This window comes from Gymnoscopelus microlampas (assembly GCF_963454915.1).
Source record: "Gymnoscopelus microlampas genome assembly, chromosome: 19".
Taxonomy (NCBI): domain Eukaryota; kingdom Metazoa; phylum Chordata; class Actinopteri; order Myctophiformes; family Myctophidae; genus Gymnoscopelus; species Gymnoscopelus microlampas.
In genome coordinates this window covers 38,897,753-38,915,864 of record NC_139956.1, presented here as the reverse complement: position 1 = coordinate 38,915,864, position 18,112 = coordinate 38,897,753, and the positions used below count along the sequence as shown (strand labels likewise).

Sequence of the window (18,112 nt, the reverse complement as noted above, 5' to 3'; positions counted from 1 at the left end):
TTAACCCATTCACACACACATTCATACACCAATGGCGGAGGAAACCATGCAAGGCACCAACCTGCTCATCGGGAGCAATTAGGGGTTCAGCGTCTTGCTCAAGGACACTTCGACACTAACTCTAGGGTGAGCGCCCCAGCCCGGGATCGAACTGGGAACCTTGCGGTCTTCCAGTTCACTCTACCCGGCCACTCTACCCCTGAGCCACTGCCGCCCCACCTACAACAATATACAGTATGCTGCTCTTTAACCCATTAAGACCTGAGACCCATTCTAAAAATGTCTTCTAAATCCTAACTCTGAAAAATGTATGTTGCTATAGATCAGTGGTTCTCAAACGTCTCAAGGACCCCCACAATTATATGTATTTGGCCCATCTCAAAATATTTTGTTCAAGGGACCCCCAGAAGCAAATATTTGATATGCAAACAAGAACATCATCAAAAACGATATCAGTCCTTTTTAATTGTATCACTGGCAAAAGTTGTCATACTACCATGCTGTATCTCTGGGAAATATATTGATGTTCACAGTACTTGTCTTTATCCACTTGAGGTCAGCAGATACACACAGAATCACACTGCTGTCTGCAGTTATTTTCTTCATCCACTTCAGTCAGCAGATACAAAATGAGTTACTCTGCTGTTTTCTCATTTATTCAGCAACAGTGGTCCTGCTAAACACAATCATAGGGAAGGCAGTGTGCTTCAAGTTGAAAATCATAAAGATGTGTTTGTAGGCTAAATGGCAGTGGTGGAAAGTAACTAAGTATATTTACTCAAGTAGGCTACTATTCTGAGGTTTTACTTTAACTGGAGTATTTCCAGTTTTCAATAGTTTTACTTACTCCACTACATCTCTGAGGCTTACTCCACTACAATTATTTGAAAACTTTAGAAACTAGTTACTTTGTAGATTTAGATTATTATTACAGAACATACATTAACCACTTCAGCCCTATATAATTCTTCGGCTATTTGAAAACAGCAGATCTATTAGCTCACAACACTTCGCAAAGCGACACGTTGTGAGTTTTTAGATCTGCTATTTTCAAAAGATTTGTATACATTTTACACATTTGAAAACTTGTGTAATGGAACATTCTACATAATGAGTACTTTTGCTTTTAGGACTGTAAGTATATTTTGATGCCAATACTTTTATACTTTTACTCAAGTACATTCTTCTTAATACCCGACTTGTACTTGTAACAGAGTATTTCTACATGGTGATATTGATACTTTTACTTAAGTAAAACATGTGAGTACTTCTTCCACCACTGCTAAATGGAAGCCCTTTTTATTTTTGAATATCCAAAGTATAAAATAGCGTTAAAGTGGTTGAACAGATTGTTATAATGATATATTAACACATTTTACTGGGGCCCACTGGAACCACCTCAAGGACCCCACTTTGACCACATTCATTAACATCAGATCCATGACATGAAAAGGTTTGAAAACCAATGAGGACTGCACTGATATAACAACATTTTTCAGAATATTGTATAGGATTTAGAAGACATTTTTAGAATGGGCCTCAGGTCTTAATGGGTTGAAGAGCAGCATACTGTATATTGTTGTAGGTGGACATGACAGAGGAGCAGCATAAAAAGCAGAGGTTCTCTCTGAATGACTCAAACTGAATTATTTAAATGATTTTTTTATTCTTTTTTTTTGATGCAAGTAAAGACATTGAAGCAAGTTATGTGCTGCTTAAATCAAACCATCCATTCCATTCATGTTCCTCTCATTATCACCACAACACCTGAGAGTCACTGTCCATCTGCTGTTAATGTCACTTGTCTCTTCATTCCTTCAGTAGCGTTACAATGTGTAAAGCCAAAGTGCAGCAACTATATTTTTGGACACATTGACAGACTTTTTTTTCAGTCTTCATGCTTTTGGGGGATAAACAATTACCTTATGAACGGTTTTACAATTAGTGCAAAATCACTTTATATACAGATAACCCAATTGACTGACCAATTGAAGCGCTTTAAATACTTTTTATTAGTTTGATTATTTTGTGTAGTTACTGCACTTTGGCTTTGCAGGGCATAGATATAGGAGTCACACAAACACACACACACACACACACACACACACACACAAAGCGTGCGTGCGTGCGTGCGTGCGTGCGTGCGTGCGTGCGTGCGTGCGTGTGTGTGCATGCGTGCGTGCGTGTGTGCGTGCGTAATCTCCACGTTATTCAGCGCTCTCAGCTGTTTTTTTGCAGACAGAGGGATATTCATAAAGGCATTGGATATCATCCCACAGGTGTTGACCTGTTATATAAAGAGAAAGAGAAAGTTTAATATAAAGACCACATTAAGTCTCATATTACGTTATTATGTAAAGGTGCTGTTAGTGATAATTTGTATTATTATTATTATACATTTTTGTTGTTAAAACAAACATTTTGTTAAAGGTACTTACTGCTGCCGTTCAAAACCATGCAGTTCTGTAGTCCATGGTTGGGTTCTCCCTTCGCCCAGTCTGTGAAGGTCATTGGGCTACCGTCACTCCACATCCAACCACCATTCTAGATGACAATACAACATCATAAACGTCAATACATTATAATATGTTACCATTTAACAACTCACTATGTTGACATGCAGGTACAGTGTGTAGTGTACCATGTCAGTATAATATAAGGTAACGTTTTATCAGACACAGTTTATAATTGTTAATGTTCCTTACCGTGCCTGTTGCATCATAGCCACCGATCCACGCTCGAGTACTGGAAGGTATCAGGCCTTGAATGAATGTGTGTTCTCTTTTGTAGTGAATGGATGCTAGGTTTCCACCCTGAGACAAACAGGTTTTCTACAGAACAACAGAATTGTATTCAAATCACATAATAACATAGATGCATATAGAAATACAGTGCAAGATGAAATCATGTGTTCGTATATTCTACCTCTGCATCAGCCCAACCCATCACAGCCTTTTCAAATATGTAACAGTGTCCATTCCATTCAATCCAGTCATTTGCACACCTCTTGACAACTGCATGCTCTCCTGAAAATACAACAGACATTGAAGTCAACCCTTTGAAAGCAACAACAACAACAACAACAACAACAACAACAACAACAACAACAACAACAACAACAACAACAACAACAACAACACCTAAACTAACAAAATCAGGAAATCCTAAAACAACAAAATAATCTGCAAGGTAGTAATGAGCCAGTTTCAACAGTTACTGTAAACAGAAACACATCTGTTATCAATTTAACTTTTTAAATGATTTTTTGTTGTTGTACCATTCCAAGATACTAGTCCATACTGTACATGTATTTCCACCTGCCATCCATCCGAGCTATAGGACTGTATAACTACAGATCCCATAGATTGCTTGCAGGCTTTGCATTTCATCCAAGCTATGGGATTGTGACTGCAGACCCTATGGTGAAAACGCTAATAAACAGCGTAAATATGGGAAAAGTCAATGCCCATGTGCAAGCTCAGATTGATTGGTCATCCTACTAAGGAGAAAAAAAGGATGAGGATGGACAGACCGAAGGATATACAGACTGATGGATGGGCAGATTTGTTCATTTTATAGTAGAATGTAATAATTAAAGCAAATTGCTTTAGCTATAGAACACACACACACACACACACACACACACACACACACACACACACACACACACACACACACACACACACACACACACACACACACACACACACACACACACACACACACACACACACACACACACACACACCTGCACCAGGAGCAGCAGCAGTGGTCCAGACCATCACAGCGCAGAGAAGTAGAGGCACACTCAGCATCCTCATGGTCATGATGATGATGATAATGACGGAGATGAAGATGATTTCCTTCTAGAAAGAAACAGACATGTTAGAGATACCTCTGAAAGTCAGAGAAGTAACAACAAGGACAGAGGAGATGAGGAGTCATGTCAAACCTTCAGTAGAATGATGTGTTGTGGTTCGTCCTGTGTTGAAGTGTTGAATGTCAGAAACAGCAGCTCTCTTATATACACTATAGGTGGGTGTGGAAATGGACACACTTTCATCAAGATGCAGAGAGAATGCAGATGAGCAGGAAATGTTCTTCCTTGTGTTTAACACGGCACACGAGGAAGAACATGTGTTGTGGTGACATTAATAGCAACATCGGGTCTGGTCATGACATCAGGTGTTTTGGTGACGTTAACAGTGACATCAGGTCTTAATGATAACGTGATGATAATGAGAGGAACATGAATCCACACCGACTGGATTGGTCAGGATCTAATCAGTTTAACCACTTTAACCCTTGTATACTATTTGACAATAGACAATCTACTATAAGCTTGTGATGCAACATGCACTTATAGACCTTTCAAAACATTTAGATAAATCTTGAAAATAACTCTCTTAAAGGAGGCCCCAGACTCAAACTCTTTTCAGATGGGGGTCCGCTGCCATATACATATCAAGTTGGGGGTCTTAAACATGTAAATGTTTCCATTCAGCTTACAGTACTCACTGAAAGAATATGCATCCATACAAAAGTTTATTTTATGTATTTAAAAAAAGAAAGACAAAAATGCGACCCACCTGACCCCTTTCTGTGACCCACTTAAGGGTCATGGTCCACAGTTTGAAAACTACTGCACTACAGAACCATGACAGATTCTTGTTAAGTATGAGTGCTGTAAATTACATTGAACATACAATATCACAATTGTATGACACAATATCATAATGGAACAGGGTGAAAACCTGTTTAACCCCATCCAACTTCATAGATAACATCCGTTGACAACGCTGTGAATTTAACTATATAAACTGATATTGTGAGGGTGGCGGGGGAGTAGCTGTGCATGTGGATAGTAATTTGAACTATATGGTGGTAGAAAGCATGACAACTGTGATTGATAACTTAGTAGAACTAGAAGCTCGGCCGCCCTTCGGGCGGCCGAGGGTCTAGCCCTTCGGGTGGCCGAGGGTCTAGTCGGGGACCGGCCTACACAGGAACGATGTAAATAGGGAATGAATGCTCCACCCTTTAAATCAAACCCCATTATACCTGTTGTCATAGGACCCGTTTTGGCCATCTGTTTGCCTGTGTCCATTTATGCCCATCTGTGTGTGCATTTATGCCCATATATGGAGCTATCTGTGTCTGTGATATATGGACATCTCTGTATGTGTCTGGGTGTGTCCCTTTTATGCCCGTATATGGAGATCTCTGTGTCTGTCTGTGTCCATTTATGCCCATTATCCTAAAGGAGTTCGCTATAAACAATGTTGTCAGTAATGCCCTTGTCATTATCCACAATGAAAACTTTTACAGCGCTGGCTCTCTTTCCTCTAGAGAAGGCTGTGTAGAGTTGGCCATGAGCGAACACAGGTTTAGGCGAGTAGATGCCAACTCGTTCATTCTCTTGGCCCTGTACCTTATTGATTGTAACAGAGAATGCTAAGCGGATAGGGAACTGTCGTCTAATGAAGGTGAAGGGAAGCTCACCTCTGTCATAGTGAGGTATTCTTGGTAGGAAGATTGTTTCACCCCTGTTTGTGCCTACTGCAATCTCACACTCAATGACTCTGTCCATCATTTGCATTACCACCATTCTGGTGCCATTCTTGAGAGTGCGGTCAGGACCTGATTGCAGGTTTCTAAGCAGCATGACTGGTGCGCCTACTTTCAATTTGAGGTTATGATCAGGGATTCCAGAGGGTGTCAGTGAATTGAGTAATTCCACAGTCACGTAATCCTTGTGGTCGTTCTCCTGAATTGAGTCGGCTGAAAGGTAGACTCTCTCTTCTGTAGGTAAGTCAGCCAAGCATATGTTGTTGATTTCTCGGATGTCATTGTTCAGAGGAGTTCCGAAAAACTGTGTATCGGGTCGGGTCGAGGCCTAGCTAAGATCGTAGGCAAAGGTCTGAGCTATCTGTGTGCGAAATTTGGAGTCTGTAGCACCAACCATGTGCTTTCAGGGCTCATCCATGCGATTCGGGCCAATTTGGATTCGGCGTCCATTGGCTTCAATTAGTAGTCAGGACTCCGCATATGGAGATTCCGAACCTTTCGCGTTGGTTCCGGAAAACCGTCTGTCAAGAGTGCTGGACTTAGCTTAGAAGCCGGCTTATATACTTTCATCTGTCACCTCGGAGTGAGAGGAAGAAAGACTATAGTTTATGCCACACTCAGAGATTTTTTGTTGACTCATCTAGTGTATGTGATGCCTTTTATGAAGTGATGTCACAATGAGTCAGCGCTTGCTCCGGAACAGCCCGATGTCAGTCATCTCCGCATACGGAGATTCCAAACCTTTCGTGCCGGATCCGAAAAACTGTGTATCGGGTCGGGTCGAGGCCTAGCTAAGATCGTAGGCAAAGGTCTGAGCTATCTGTGTGCGAAATTTGGAGTCTGTAGCACCAACCATGTGCTTTCAGGGCTCATCCATGCGATTCGGGCCAATTTGGATTCGGCGTCCATTGGCTTCAATTAGTAGTCAGGACTCCGCATATGGAGATTCCGAACCTTTCGCGTTGGTTCCGGAAAACCGCATATAGGGTCGGGTCGAGGCCTAGCTAAGATCGTAGGCAAAGGTCTGAGCTATCTGTGTGCGAAATTTGGAGTCTGTAGCACCAACCATGTGCTGTCAGGGCTCATCCATGCGATTTGGCCCAATTCGGCCTCGGCTTCAATTAGTAGTCACGATGTTTACCAATTGAAATCTGTTAAAATAGTAAAAATGCAATAATTAGTTTATTCTAGTATAAAGGTTTTTAAGGACTGGATCGAAGAGATGTAAATAACCAAAGAGTACTTTTAATCTGTGGGGATACCAATATTGACTCTTTTGAAATCAAACTAGAAAAAGTGCTTCTCAGAGCACAGGTCTCCACCAGGTCAGGTAGGTTAGTTTGGACCAGCAATGTTCGGAATTCGCCAATCAGGTTGGAATGTAAAAAATCGGATGGATCGGACGGATCCGTCTTGATCACTTGACTAAAGAGATAATATGTACCGATTTGCGTGATTTGATTTGTAGGAGTAAAATATATATACCTATCTTTTTTTGCAAAAATCTGCCTCCTGGTGGCACTATAATAAGGCAATGTTGAAAGGGTGGCATTTATTCCTCAACTTAGTGCAAGGTTTAACCGCAATTGGACGCTGCATTCATGATTTGAGACATTTTGTTCAAAACGGACCACTCCTGCAAACTTTGGAAGCCATTCTTAGCCAATCAGGATGGATTATGAAAAATCAGAAAACCCTTTTTGTTTAATGACTATAGAGATAATGTATACCGATTTGCGTGATGTTTGGATAAATCTGTAGGAGTACTGTCAAAAAATGTGTTTTGTATATAACAGGCCCATGTGAAAAATTTGGGGGAGAGGTTCTGAATTGGCACCCAGGGAGTGTGTGTGCACAGTTTCGCTGCGATCAAGCCAACAGTGCCGGAGATTAGCTGTCCACATGGACGGACGGGACAGGGTGCAAAACATAGAACAACTAGAAAAAGCGCTCCTCGGAGCACAGGTCTCCGCCAGGTCAGGTAGGTGTGGCCTCCTGGTGGCGCTATAATAGGCCAATGTGAAAAGGGTGCGATTTGTTCTCAGGCTTTTCACTGCAATCGGACACTGCATTCATGATTTGAGGCATTTTGTTCCAAAAATGTGTTTTGCAAAATTAGACCTGCTGGTGGCGCTACAACAGGCCAATGGTAAAAGGGTGGCATTTCTTCCTCGGCCTAATAGAAATGTGGGGGTGAAATTTCATGGAAATCGCAAGCTGCGTTCATGATTTGAGGCATTTTGTTGAAAATGGACCAATCCTGCAAAGTTTGGAAGCCAATCTTCAGTAATCAGGATGTAATATGGGAAATGGGATAGATCCGTGTTGATCACATGAGTATAGAGATACTGTGTACCGATTTGTGTGATGTTTGGACAAAATCTGTAAGAGTAGTATCAATAAATGTGTTTTGCACAAATCGGCCTCCTGGTGGCGTATAACAGGCTAATCTGAAACATTTGGGCCAGAGGTTCTGACTTGGCATCCAGGGAGTGTGTGTGCACAGTTTCGCAGCGGCCGGGCCAACGGTGCCGGAGATTAGGTGGTAACGGACGGACAGGACACACGGACAGACGGACGGACGGACGGACGGACGGACGGACAGGGGGTAAAACATACTCTCTCGCCATGCCTTTCGGCCTGGCGGAGACAACAACAATCATAGAAGGACCGAGGAATTTATTAACCCCATGTATTGTGAGTTTACATCTAATCATTACCAGACCCAGCCAAATTACATCCTATACATTAATAGATAATATAATACAAGGTAACCAATGCTTATCGCTATCACATCAAACTCTTCATTCACTGCCTGTATGCAGAGGTGACAAGGAACTAATGGCAGAGTGGGGTTTTCATGGGAAAACACCACCAAGATAATAAGTCAAGGTTTTGCATACAACTGTAAGCTCTTGGAAGGTTTTCAAATGTCAAATGTCATCATGATTACAAACACAAGGAAGAACATTGATATTTCCTGCTCATTTGCATTCTCGCTGCATCTTGATATATGTATTTGAACTGTTTTTTCTGTTTTCAAGACTTCAACACATCACTAATTACCTCTAAGTAACAACTCAATATGAGTTGAATTAATGGGGTCTTTAAACCATTGTGATGCTTTATCTTTCTATTTACTATAACAGGTCAACACCTTTGGGATGATCAGTGCTGCCATATCAGATTAACTTCTGTCTGCAAACATAAACACACGAATGCATGGACGCACACATACTGTATGCTGCGTTCACACGAGCATGGATACAAAGATACAAAGATACACAGCATGTTTGTCGCTCTGTCGCTTTTTATCTGTGTTGCTCGACACGGTAGTTGACTTCATCAAGCGTGCGTGCATCGGAGCTACAGTCGTAGTTGTGTATCTTTGTATCTGGAAGTTGAACCTGCTTGGCCAGCTGGCCGACTCTCCCGCTCCAAACATTTCATTCTCCGTGCCTAATAAAACCTTAATTCCCTGAAAACAGCTAAATGTATTTTCAATCCTTTGTTGGATAAACCTTTTTTTTTAAGACAATGGATTAACGTGGTGTGGTCAGACAATTAAATAATTAAAGTTAACGGGACCACAGTGGATAATGGTGCAGGAAACGATCAAAAACAAATCTGCTCAGAAGGATCTATTTGCTACAAAAGCAAAGGAGGGCAGAACTGGACAAGATTGGTGAAAAATATTTTCACCGTTGAGAGAAAGTGTTTCATAGTGTCCAAAAATAACATAACTATAATAACACTCCACAATCATAATCCGTGGAAACCCTTGATCCACAGCCTGGGTGTCAACAATCACCATCAGCTTAGACGTTTGCTCACCTCTGATCAAAGTTAGGAGCCCTTGCTTGAAACTAGTCATGTCATATGATGCCCTTTGTCATGCATTATCTAATCACTCATCATGTACATGCAGCAGGTGTTTTTGACTCTCACCTTTCTTTTTCTATTGTTCCACATACCTAACATCACAACCATGCAAGGTCTAAGATGTTCTCATCCTGATAGAAGATTTCTCATCTCGATGTCACCAACTATCGAAGCAAAAAATAGTTTTGGTTTGGTAAGGTAGAACTGGTAGAACTTGATCTCTTCCTGACCTCAAGTAACACTGTCCTCTGAAAAGCAAGCAATCTCTATAATAACCATATGACACGCACCCACTCACCTCTGCACCTAAATGGTCCTTTGCGCATTTAACGTGCGATGGAAGCACTAACTAAGACTAAATAAGACCCAATTATTGAAATCCCAAATATGGAATGCACTTTCACCATGCCACACTGAATGCCTGTCTTATTGTAAAATGTTAAATCATTGTAAAATGTGTAGCACATTGGCATAGACAGACACTATGGCACATTAGGAGTTCATTATGTATTTCTGGTAAATATATATATATATATATATATATATATATATATATATATATATATATATATATATACATACATACATACATACATATATATATATATATATATATATATATATATATATATATATATATATATATATATATATATATATATATATATATATATATATATATATATATATATATATATATATATATATGTATGTATGTATGTATGTATGTATGTATGTGTGACCCACCCATAATGTGTCACACTTTTGTGTTGATTTATTTATTTTATTTTGTGCTTTGAAATCGTTTTTGGAGCTGTCAGTGTACAGTACATTTATCAGTATGAGTATTCAGCTTGGTCAGTAGGGGGCAGTATCAGAGTGTTTTCTCCATAGAGGTATAATATAACTAGAGGGCGGATTGCCCCGCCCCCAGCTATCATTTCAATTAATGTGCTCAGTGGCGTTTTGAAGCACCCGGAAGCCTGCCGGAAGTAGAATTATTGGTTCGATTTTGACCACACATAGAGTTATGAGCATGCGCACTAGTGTCATTTTTGCGTTCTACGGCAGCCCGTGTGTCAAGGATTGAACGCGAGATATTTATTAAATACACTCGAGATGCCTATTTATATGTAAATGCATATGTATGTATGTATAATATGTTTACATATTTATATCTATATATATAAATATCTCTCAGTATGTTTTGCTCGCGCATGTATTTCTCCCCGCCTGCAGTTCCAGCTTTGGCCACTGGGGTGGCGGCGTCAATGTTTCTCAGCAACTCTGGGGGCTTGGTTTTCTCCCTCATGGGATACTAATACCTGCAGACAGGAAGCTCACGTCATTCCAATGAGAGCAACCAGTATGCAAACAACTAAAACATTCTGTGTGCGTCTTTCTCCTGTTAAACAGGTTAGTTGTGGTGCATTAACTCACTGAATGGTATCAATGTGATCATTATAACATTAAGTACACGTTCTGATGGTGGAGCCTAACTCTAAAGTGTTTACAAGATGTGGTTATTGTTTGTGAATGAATCCAGTGCAGAACGCAGTAGTTTGGCTGGAGCAATCAATGCAAAATGGCAACGTGAGTGCGCAATGTTTACATAGGAACTTCTGATCCTAATTCAGACTCCCATTAAGAGCTCCTGTTTTTGTACAAGTATTAAGAATGTATATTTTGTGTGTTCTGTAATAAGTTTGACATGCTACTTTATTGTGTTTGGACATGGTTATATAAGTTGAACTCTCAGGATTTGGTCAATGAACATTTCAAGTACAGTAACTTAAATCTGCTATTAGTAAGAAGAAGAAAAGTATAATTGCTTAAATGAAAATGCTAAAAGTGCATTAAGTTAAAGGTGAATATTCCTGAGAAAGACAAGACAGTTAATGAAGGTCTGATTGGGTACTGTATGTATGTTTGGAAGTGATGATGTGTAACAGGTTTGCTATGTGAAAATTATGGAAAAGTATATGGGAAAAACATGCAGTATTGTAATGGTGATTAACTCCAGTGATACAGTTGTGGTTTAATTAAGTGATTTAGGTGAAAACAAAGTTGAAGATAAAGTAAAAGACATTGAAATGATAATACAAAGTAACAAAAGAAATGGGAAACAAAGTAATTATGAATCTGTGAATTCTGTGAATAAATGAATGAGAGCAACCAGTCTGCAAACAACTAAAACATTCTGTGTGCGTCTTTGGCAAAAATAAAATATCGATGAAAATGTCCAACACAAGGCTCAAGCTGGCATGGTGATGACCCCTGGCGATCGCGCTTACAATGTTTTTTTCCCCCCGATGGACAGAAGAGAGTCTCGTTTTTCCACAGAGACATTGTTTGTTTACATCTGGGTTGGTTCTTTTCTGTGGATCGTCAAAAAGACTCAAAATTATTCATCCACCACTGCCAGTGAATGAATTAATTAATACCTGGCAATGAATGTGTTAATAAATAGGGAGTAAAGCCAGGACGGGTTGATGTGGCAGTGAAGCCCAAACCAGGTGCTACTTCAGCAGCAAGTGGGAACCAGCATCGCAAAACAACAGTATAAACAGGCTCACTACTCTGCACTGTTACACAATATACAGTATGCTGCTCTTTAACCCATTAAGACCTGAGGCCCATTCTAAAAATGTCCTCTAAATCCTATACAGTTTGCTATCGATTACTTATGTGTTATACCAGATCTACACTATACAGAGCATACAGAGGTGAGCTAACAGGCCCATCATCATCCCTTGACCCCTACAGCTGCCTATGCCGGCTTCAAACCAGGCTCCACTCCACTAATCTGCACTATTGGATCTGGAGATAGGTGCAGGTTTTTCAGGGTTGCATAGTCCTTTAATGCACCCAAGGAGATCTGGACTGCTGGTTCATCCTGGTGCACCTTGGCTTGGTGTCTCACCTGATGGGCTGGCTATGACCCACTTGAGAGACCATCATTTGGGTTGGTTGAAATGAAATGCCCAAATACGAAAAGCTATATTGACTGCCTCAGAGTTGCACCATGGCACACACCACTTTAAAGAGAGCATACTTAGCATTGGCAAGTGCAGGGCCAAGTGTTGATTATGGGTATGGAATGGTGTGATTTGTTGTTTGTGCCCATGATGACATGTTTGTGCAGCATATGTACGTACAGAGACACTGCCCTAAAACAGAGGTGTGACTTGTTTTTATTGTAGACATATCTGACAAAATACCTCTCTATGCATCAGTAATTGAAGAGCCACAATGCTGCGGAAATGAAACATCCATGCATTACATCATTTAAGTAATTTAGAATAAGTTGTCTCCCGATGGCAATTTTTTTGTAAAGTCATGGAGTGTTTTTTTTTTGTATCTATCTATTTTTAATAATGGTTTAATCACATTTGATTGGAGCTATTACATTTAAGCTAGTTAGGATAAGAATGTTGTCACTGACCCTAACTGTAGTGGGATCTATGGATGACATGAATATGACCAATCTGAAATAGCTTTAAAGACACATGCACGCACGCACGCACGCACACACACACACACACAAACACACACACACACACACACACACACACACACACACACATACACACACACACACACACACACACACACACACACACACACACACACACACACACACACACACACACACACACACACACACACACACACACACACACACACACACACACACACAAAAGCTCACACAGTAGCCTATATGAGTTACTCTTAATTATTCTAATAAAATACTAAAATAAAAAGGCTCCCATAGCAACACATATCATTGTGGGTTTCTGACAGAATGTAGGAGTAAATGCAAGAAAAGAAAAAATCAATCATTCTGTTTGACTGCTACCTACAAGCTTACAGCGCGTCTTCATCGGTTAACAAGTCACTCATATAATAAGCAGACATGGCAACACTGTTTGATCTGGTTTAAGGCCTGCCCTTCCGCAGCTGATAATTCACACACAGACAAGTGCGCAACGTTTCCGTATCCGCTCTAGAGTGTAGACTTAGACCGGATCAGCAGCCTGCAAAGCAATTCGATCCCAATTAGTCTAACATTACCACCAAGGCTCGTGAAAAAAAGTAATAACTTACTTTTGGAAAAACGTAAAAGTAATGTTATTACTCAAAACATGAAAGTAATTAGTTACTTTACTAGTTACTGGAATAAAATAATATTACTTTAAGTTACATATTACTTTAGTTACTTTCCAACACTGATCACTGGCAAACATTGTCATACTGCCATGCTGTACTGTATCTCTGGGAAATACATTGATGTTCGCAGTTCTTGTCTTTATCCACTTGAGGTCAGCAGATACACACAGAATTACACTGCTGTCTGCAGTTATTTTCTTCATCCACTTGAGTTAGTAGATACAGAATGAGTTACTCTGCTGTTTTCTCATTGATTCAGCAACAGTGGTCCTGCTAAACACACTCATGGGGGCAGTGGGCTTCAAGAAGAGAATCATAAAGACTTGTTTGTAGGCTAAATGGCAGTGGTGGAAAGTAACCAAGTACATTTACTCAAGTACTGTACTTAAGTACAATTTTGAGGTATGTTTTACTCAACTGGCTTTCAATACTTTTACTTACTCCACTACATCTCTGAGGCAAATGTTGTACTTTTACTCCACTACAATTATTTGAAAACTTAAGTTACTATTTACTTTGTAGATTTAGATTATTATTACAAAACATAAATTAACCACTTCAGTCCTATATAATACTTTGGCTATTTATTGAAAATAGCAGATGTACAAGCTCACACCGCTTCGCAAAGTGACACGTTGTGAGCTTGTAGATCTGCTATTCTCAAAAGATTTGTATACATTTTGTACATTTGAAAACTTGTGAAATGGAACATTCTGCGTAATGAGTACTTTTGCTTTTAGTACTGTAAGTATATTTTGATGCCAATACTTTTACACTTTTACTCAAGTCAATTTGGAATACCGGACTTATTTCTACATTGTGATATTGATACTTTTACTTAAGTAGGCTACTTAAGTACTTCCACCACTGCTAAATGGAAGCCCTTTTTATTTTTGAATATCCAAAGTATAAAATAGCATTAAAGTGGTTGAACAGATTGTTATAATGCTATATTAACACATTCTACTGGAACCCACTGGAACCACCTCAAGGACCCACTTTGACCACATTCATTAACATCAGATCCATGACATGAAAAAGTTAGAAAACCAATGAGAAACTGATATAACAAAAAAAATCAGAATATTGTATAGGATTTAGAAGACATTTTTAAATTGGGCCTCAGGTCTTAATGGGTTAAAGAGCAGCATACTGTATGTTGTTGTAGGTGGACATGACAGCGGAGCAGCATACAAGCAGAGGTTCTCTCTGAATAACTCACACTGAATTATTTAAATGATTTTTTTATTCTTTTTATGATGCAAGTAAAGACATTGAAGCAAGTTATGTGCTGCTTAAATCAAACCATCCATTCCATTCATGTTCCTCTCATTATCACCACAACACCTGAGAGTCACTGTCCATCTGCTGTTAATGTCACTTGTCTCTTCATTCCTTCAGTAGCGTTACAATGTGTAAAGCAAGAGTGCAGTAACTACATTTTTAGACACATTGATATTTTGACTTATTTATTTTTCTCAAAGGTCAAATCAGTCTTCATACTTTTTGGGAATTAACAATTATCTGATGAACGGATGTACAATTAGTGCAATATCACTTTATATACAGATAACCCATATGACTGACCAATTGAAGCACTTTAAAGACTTTTAAAAACACAAACACAACACAATGATTTGATGTGGTTGAAGTTTGCGTGCGTGCGTTTGTGCGTAATCTCCACGTTATTAAGTGCTCTCAGCTCTTTTTTTGCAGACAGAGGCAAATTTGTAAGAGCAGCCGACATCATCCCACAGCAAACCTGTTGTATAAAGAGAAAGACAAAGTTGAACATAAAGACCACATGACTGCCAGAGTATTTTCATAAAGTACTCCCCCAGTGCTAGCGATTTTGTTGTTTTTACATTTTTTAATTTTGTCATTTTTCATGAATTTAAATGGTCACAGTGTTTTTGTAAACTCATAGCACAAATCCGCCACTAGAGAGCAGCAAATGACAGCTTTGATCAGCTCCTTGTCTCACTCGCCCCATCCACACCCAGTCAAACAGTGAAATACATCAAACCTGATGTGACGTGGTCTCAGATTGTCCGATCGGCAAAATTACGATTTGATACACGACGGCGATGACTGATCGTCACCCAGACCATAGATTATAGAAGAGAACGTATCCGTTTGTTTATTACACCGTGTGAAAAACCGTGTGTTTCCCTATTCTGGACGAAAATGACCGGGGAAAAAAAAACAAAAACGGAAACGGAACCCCGGTCATGAAACCGGATGCAGATGTGGGTGAAGTAAGTGGAACTCGAAACCAAGATTGAATAATAAGCAGCACAGCGCGATCAGAGATTAAACAATAAACGCGCGTCCAACACGTCTAACGCGTCTAACGCGTCTAACGCGTCGACAGCCAACTGGACAAACTAGCAATTGGCGCGTTATCGAGTCAACGGCATTCAAAGAGTTAAGTCTCATATTGTGTTATTACTTAAAGGAGCTGTTATTGATTATTATTAATATTATACTTTTTTTGTTGTTAAAACAAACATTTGTTAAAATGTTGTGACTTACCATGCTCCATTTCCATGCAGTTCTGTAGGCTTCCTCGATAGTTGTTTGGTTCTTTCTTCCTCCAGTCTGTGAAGGTCATTGGGCTACCGTCACTCCACAGCCAACCACCATTCTAGATGACAATACAACATAATAAATGTCAATACAATATAATATGTTACCATTTAACAACTCACTATGTTGACATGCAGGTACAGAGTGTAGTGTATCATGTGTCAGTGTAATATAAGGTAACGTTATATCAGACACAGTTTATAAGGGTTAATGTTCCTTACCGTGCCTGTTACATCATAGCCACCGATCCACGTTAGAGCACTGGAATGTATCAGGCCTTGCAAGAATGTGTGTTCTCTTTTGTAGTGAATGGATGCTAGGTTTCCACCCTGAGACACACAGGTTTTCTAGAGAACAATAGAATATTATTCAAATAACATAACAACATAGATGCATAGAAATACAGTAAAAGATGCAATCATGTGTTCGTATATTTTACCTCTGCATCAGCCCAAGCCATCTTAGCCTTTTCAAATATGTAACAGTGTCCATTCCATTCAGTCCAGTCACTTGGACACCTCTTGACAACTGCATGCTCTCCTGAAAATACAACAGACACTTGAAGTCAACCGTTTGAAAGCAACAACAACAACAACAACAACAACAACAACAACAACAACAACAACAACAACAACAACAACAACAACTAACAAAATCAGGAAATCCTAAAACAAACATAATCTTTAAGGTAGTAATGAGCCAGTTTCAACAGTTACTGTTAACAGAAACACATCTGTTATCAATTTAGCTTTTTTTTTCTTGTTGTTGTACCATTCAAAATGCTAATAAACAGCGTATATACTGTATGGGAAAAGTCAATGTCCATGTGCAAGCTCAGATTGATTGGTCATCCTACTAAGGAGAAAAAAAGGATGAGGATGGACAGACCGAAGGATAGACATCCAGACGGATGGATGGGCAGATTTGTTCATTTTATAGAATGTAATAATTTGGGGAAAGATAACTTAATTTAAAACAAATTGCTTTAGCTATAACTCAGTAATACCTTCATAGGCACAGACACAGACACGCACAGGCACGCACACACGCACGCGCGCACGCACGCACGCACGCACGCACGCACGCACACACACACACACACACACACACACACACACACACACACACACACACACACACACACACACACACCTGCAGTAGCAGCAGCAGTAGTCCAGGCCATCACAGCGCAGAGAAGTAGAGACACACTCAGCGTCCTCATGGTCATGATGATGATGATGATAACGATGGAGATGAAGATGATCTAGAAAGAAACAGACATGTTAGAGATACCTCTGAAAGTCAGAGAAGTAACAACAAGGACAGAGGAGACGAGGAGTCATGTCAAACCTTCAGTAGAATGATGTGTTGTGGTTCGTCCTGTGTTGAAGTGTTGAATATTAGAAACAGCAGCTCTTATATACTTTATGTGGGTGTGGAAATGGACACACTTTCACGTGAAATACACGTGAACACAGAGGGAAGGCAGATGAGCAGGAAATGTAATTCTAACCATGAAAACATTTGGCATGCATTTTAAAAAACGTTTTCCCATGAAAACCGTACTCCGCCATTAGTTCCTTGTTAACTCTGCATATGGAGTTGTATGGAGTTCTGTTTTTAAGTTGGTGAATACAGAGTATGATGTGGACATAAAAATAAACCTTATAGTTTCATGACTGGATCTGATTACCTCTGCACTACATTTATAGTAGATTATGTTTTACATTTTCATTATAATTTGAACCAATTCAGATCGGCTGACACTCATACAATGTTTTATGTGAAATGTACTTTTAGGACACTTTCAACACTAACTCGTTTCGGGTTCTCAAACTGTTCTATTCAATGGCCACACCTTAAACCTATCATTAGACAAAGAAAAATAATTGTGAAATAAAAA

General features: G+C 39.6%; 1 protein-coding gene across 1 annotated transcript in view; it reads right to left on the bottom strand.

Annotated features, from left to right (window-relative positions):
- Nucleotides 1-1,646: 1,646 nt before the first annotated feature.
- Nucleotides 1,647-18,112, bottom strand: part of LOC311034515 (C-type mannose receptor 2-like) — a gene marked incomplete at its 5' end in the record, with an annotated part of 18,202 nt that continues 1,736 nt past the window's right edge. Inside the window, 10 exons of the mRNA XM_084042394.1 lie at nucleotides 1,647-2,287; nucleotides 2,439-2,544; nucleotides 2,706-2,831; nucleotides 2,926-3,026; nucleotides 3,749-3,866; nucleotides 3,953-4,029; nucleotides 16,156-16,267; nucleotides 16,431-16,556; nucleotides 16,649-16,749; nucleotides 17,362-17,473. Of these exons, the coding sequence (XP_083898520.1) occupies nucleotides 2,208-2,287; nucleotides 2,439-2,544; nucleotides 2,706-2,831; nucleotides 2,926-3,026; nucleotides 3,749-3,866; nucleotides 3,953-4,029; nucleotides 16,156-16,267; nucleotides 16,431-16,556; nucleotides 16,649-16,749; nucleotides 17,362-17,473 (1,059 nt within the window). The 3' untranslated portion in view covers nucleotides 1,647-2,207. The remainder of the gene's footprint in view (nucleotides 2,288-2,438; nucleotides 2,545-2,705; nucleotides 2,832-2,925; nucleotides 3,027-3,748; nucleotides 3,867-3,952; nucleotides 4,030-16,155; nucleotides 16,268-16,430; nucleotides 16,557-16,648; nucleotides 16,750-17,361; nucleotides 17,474-18,112) is intronic.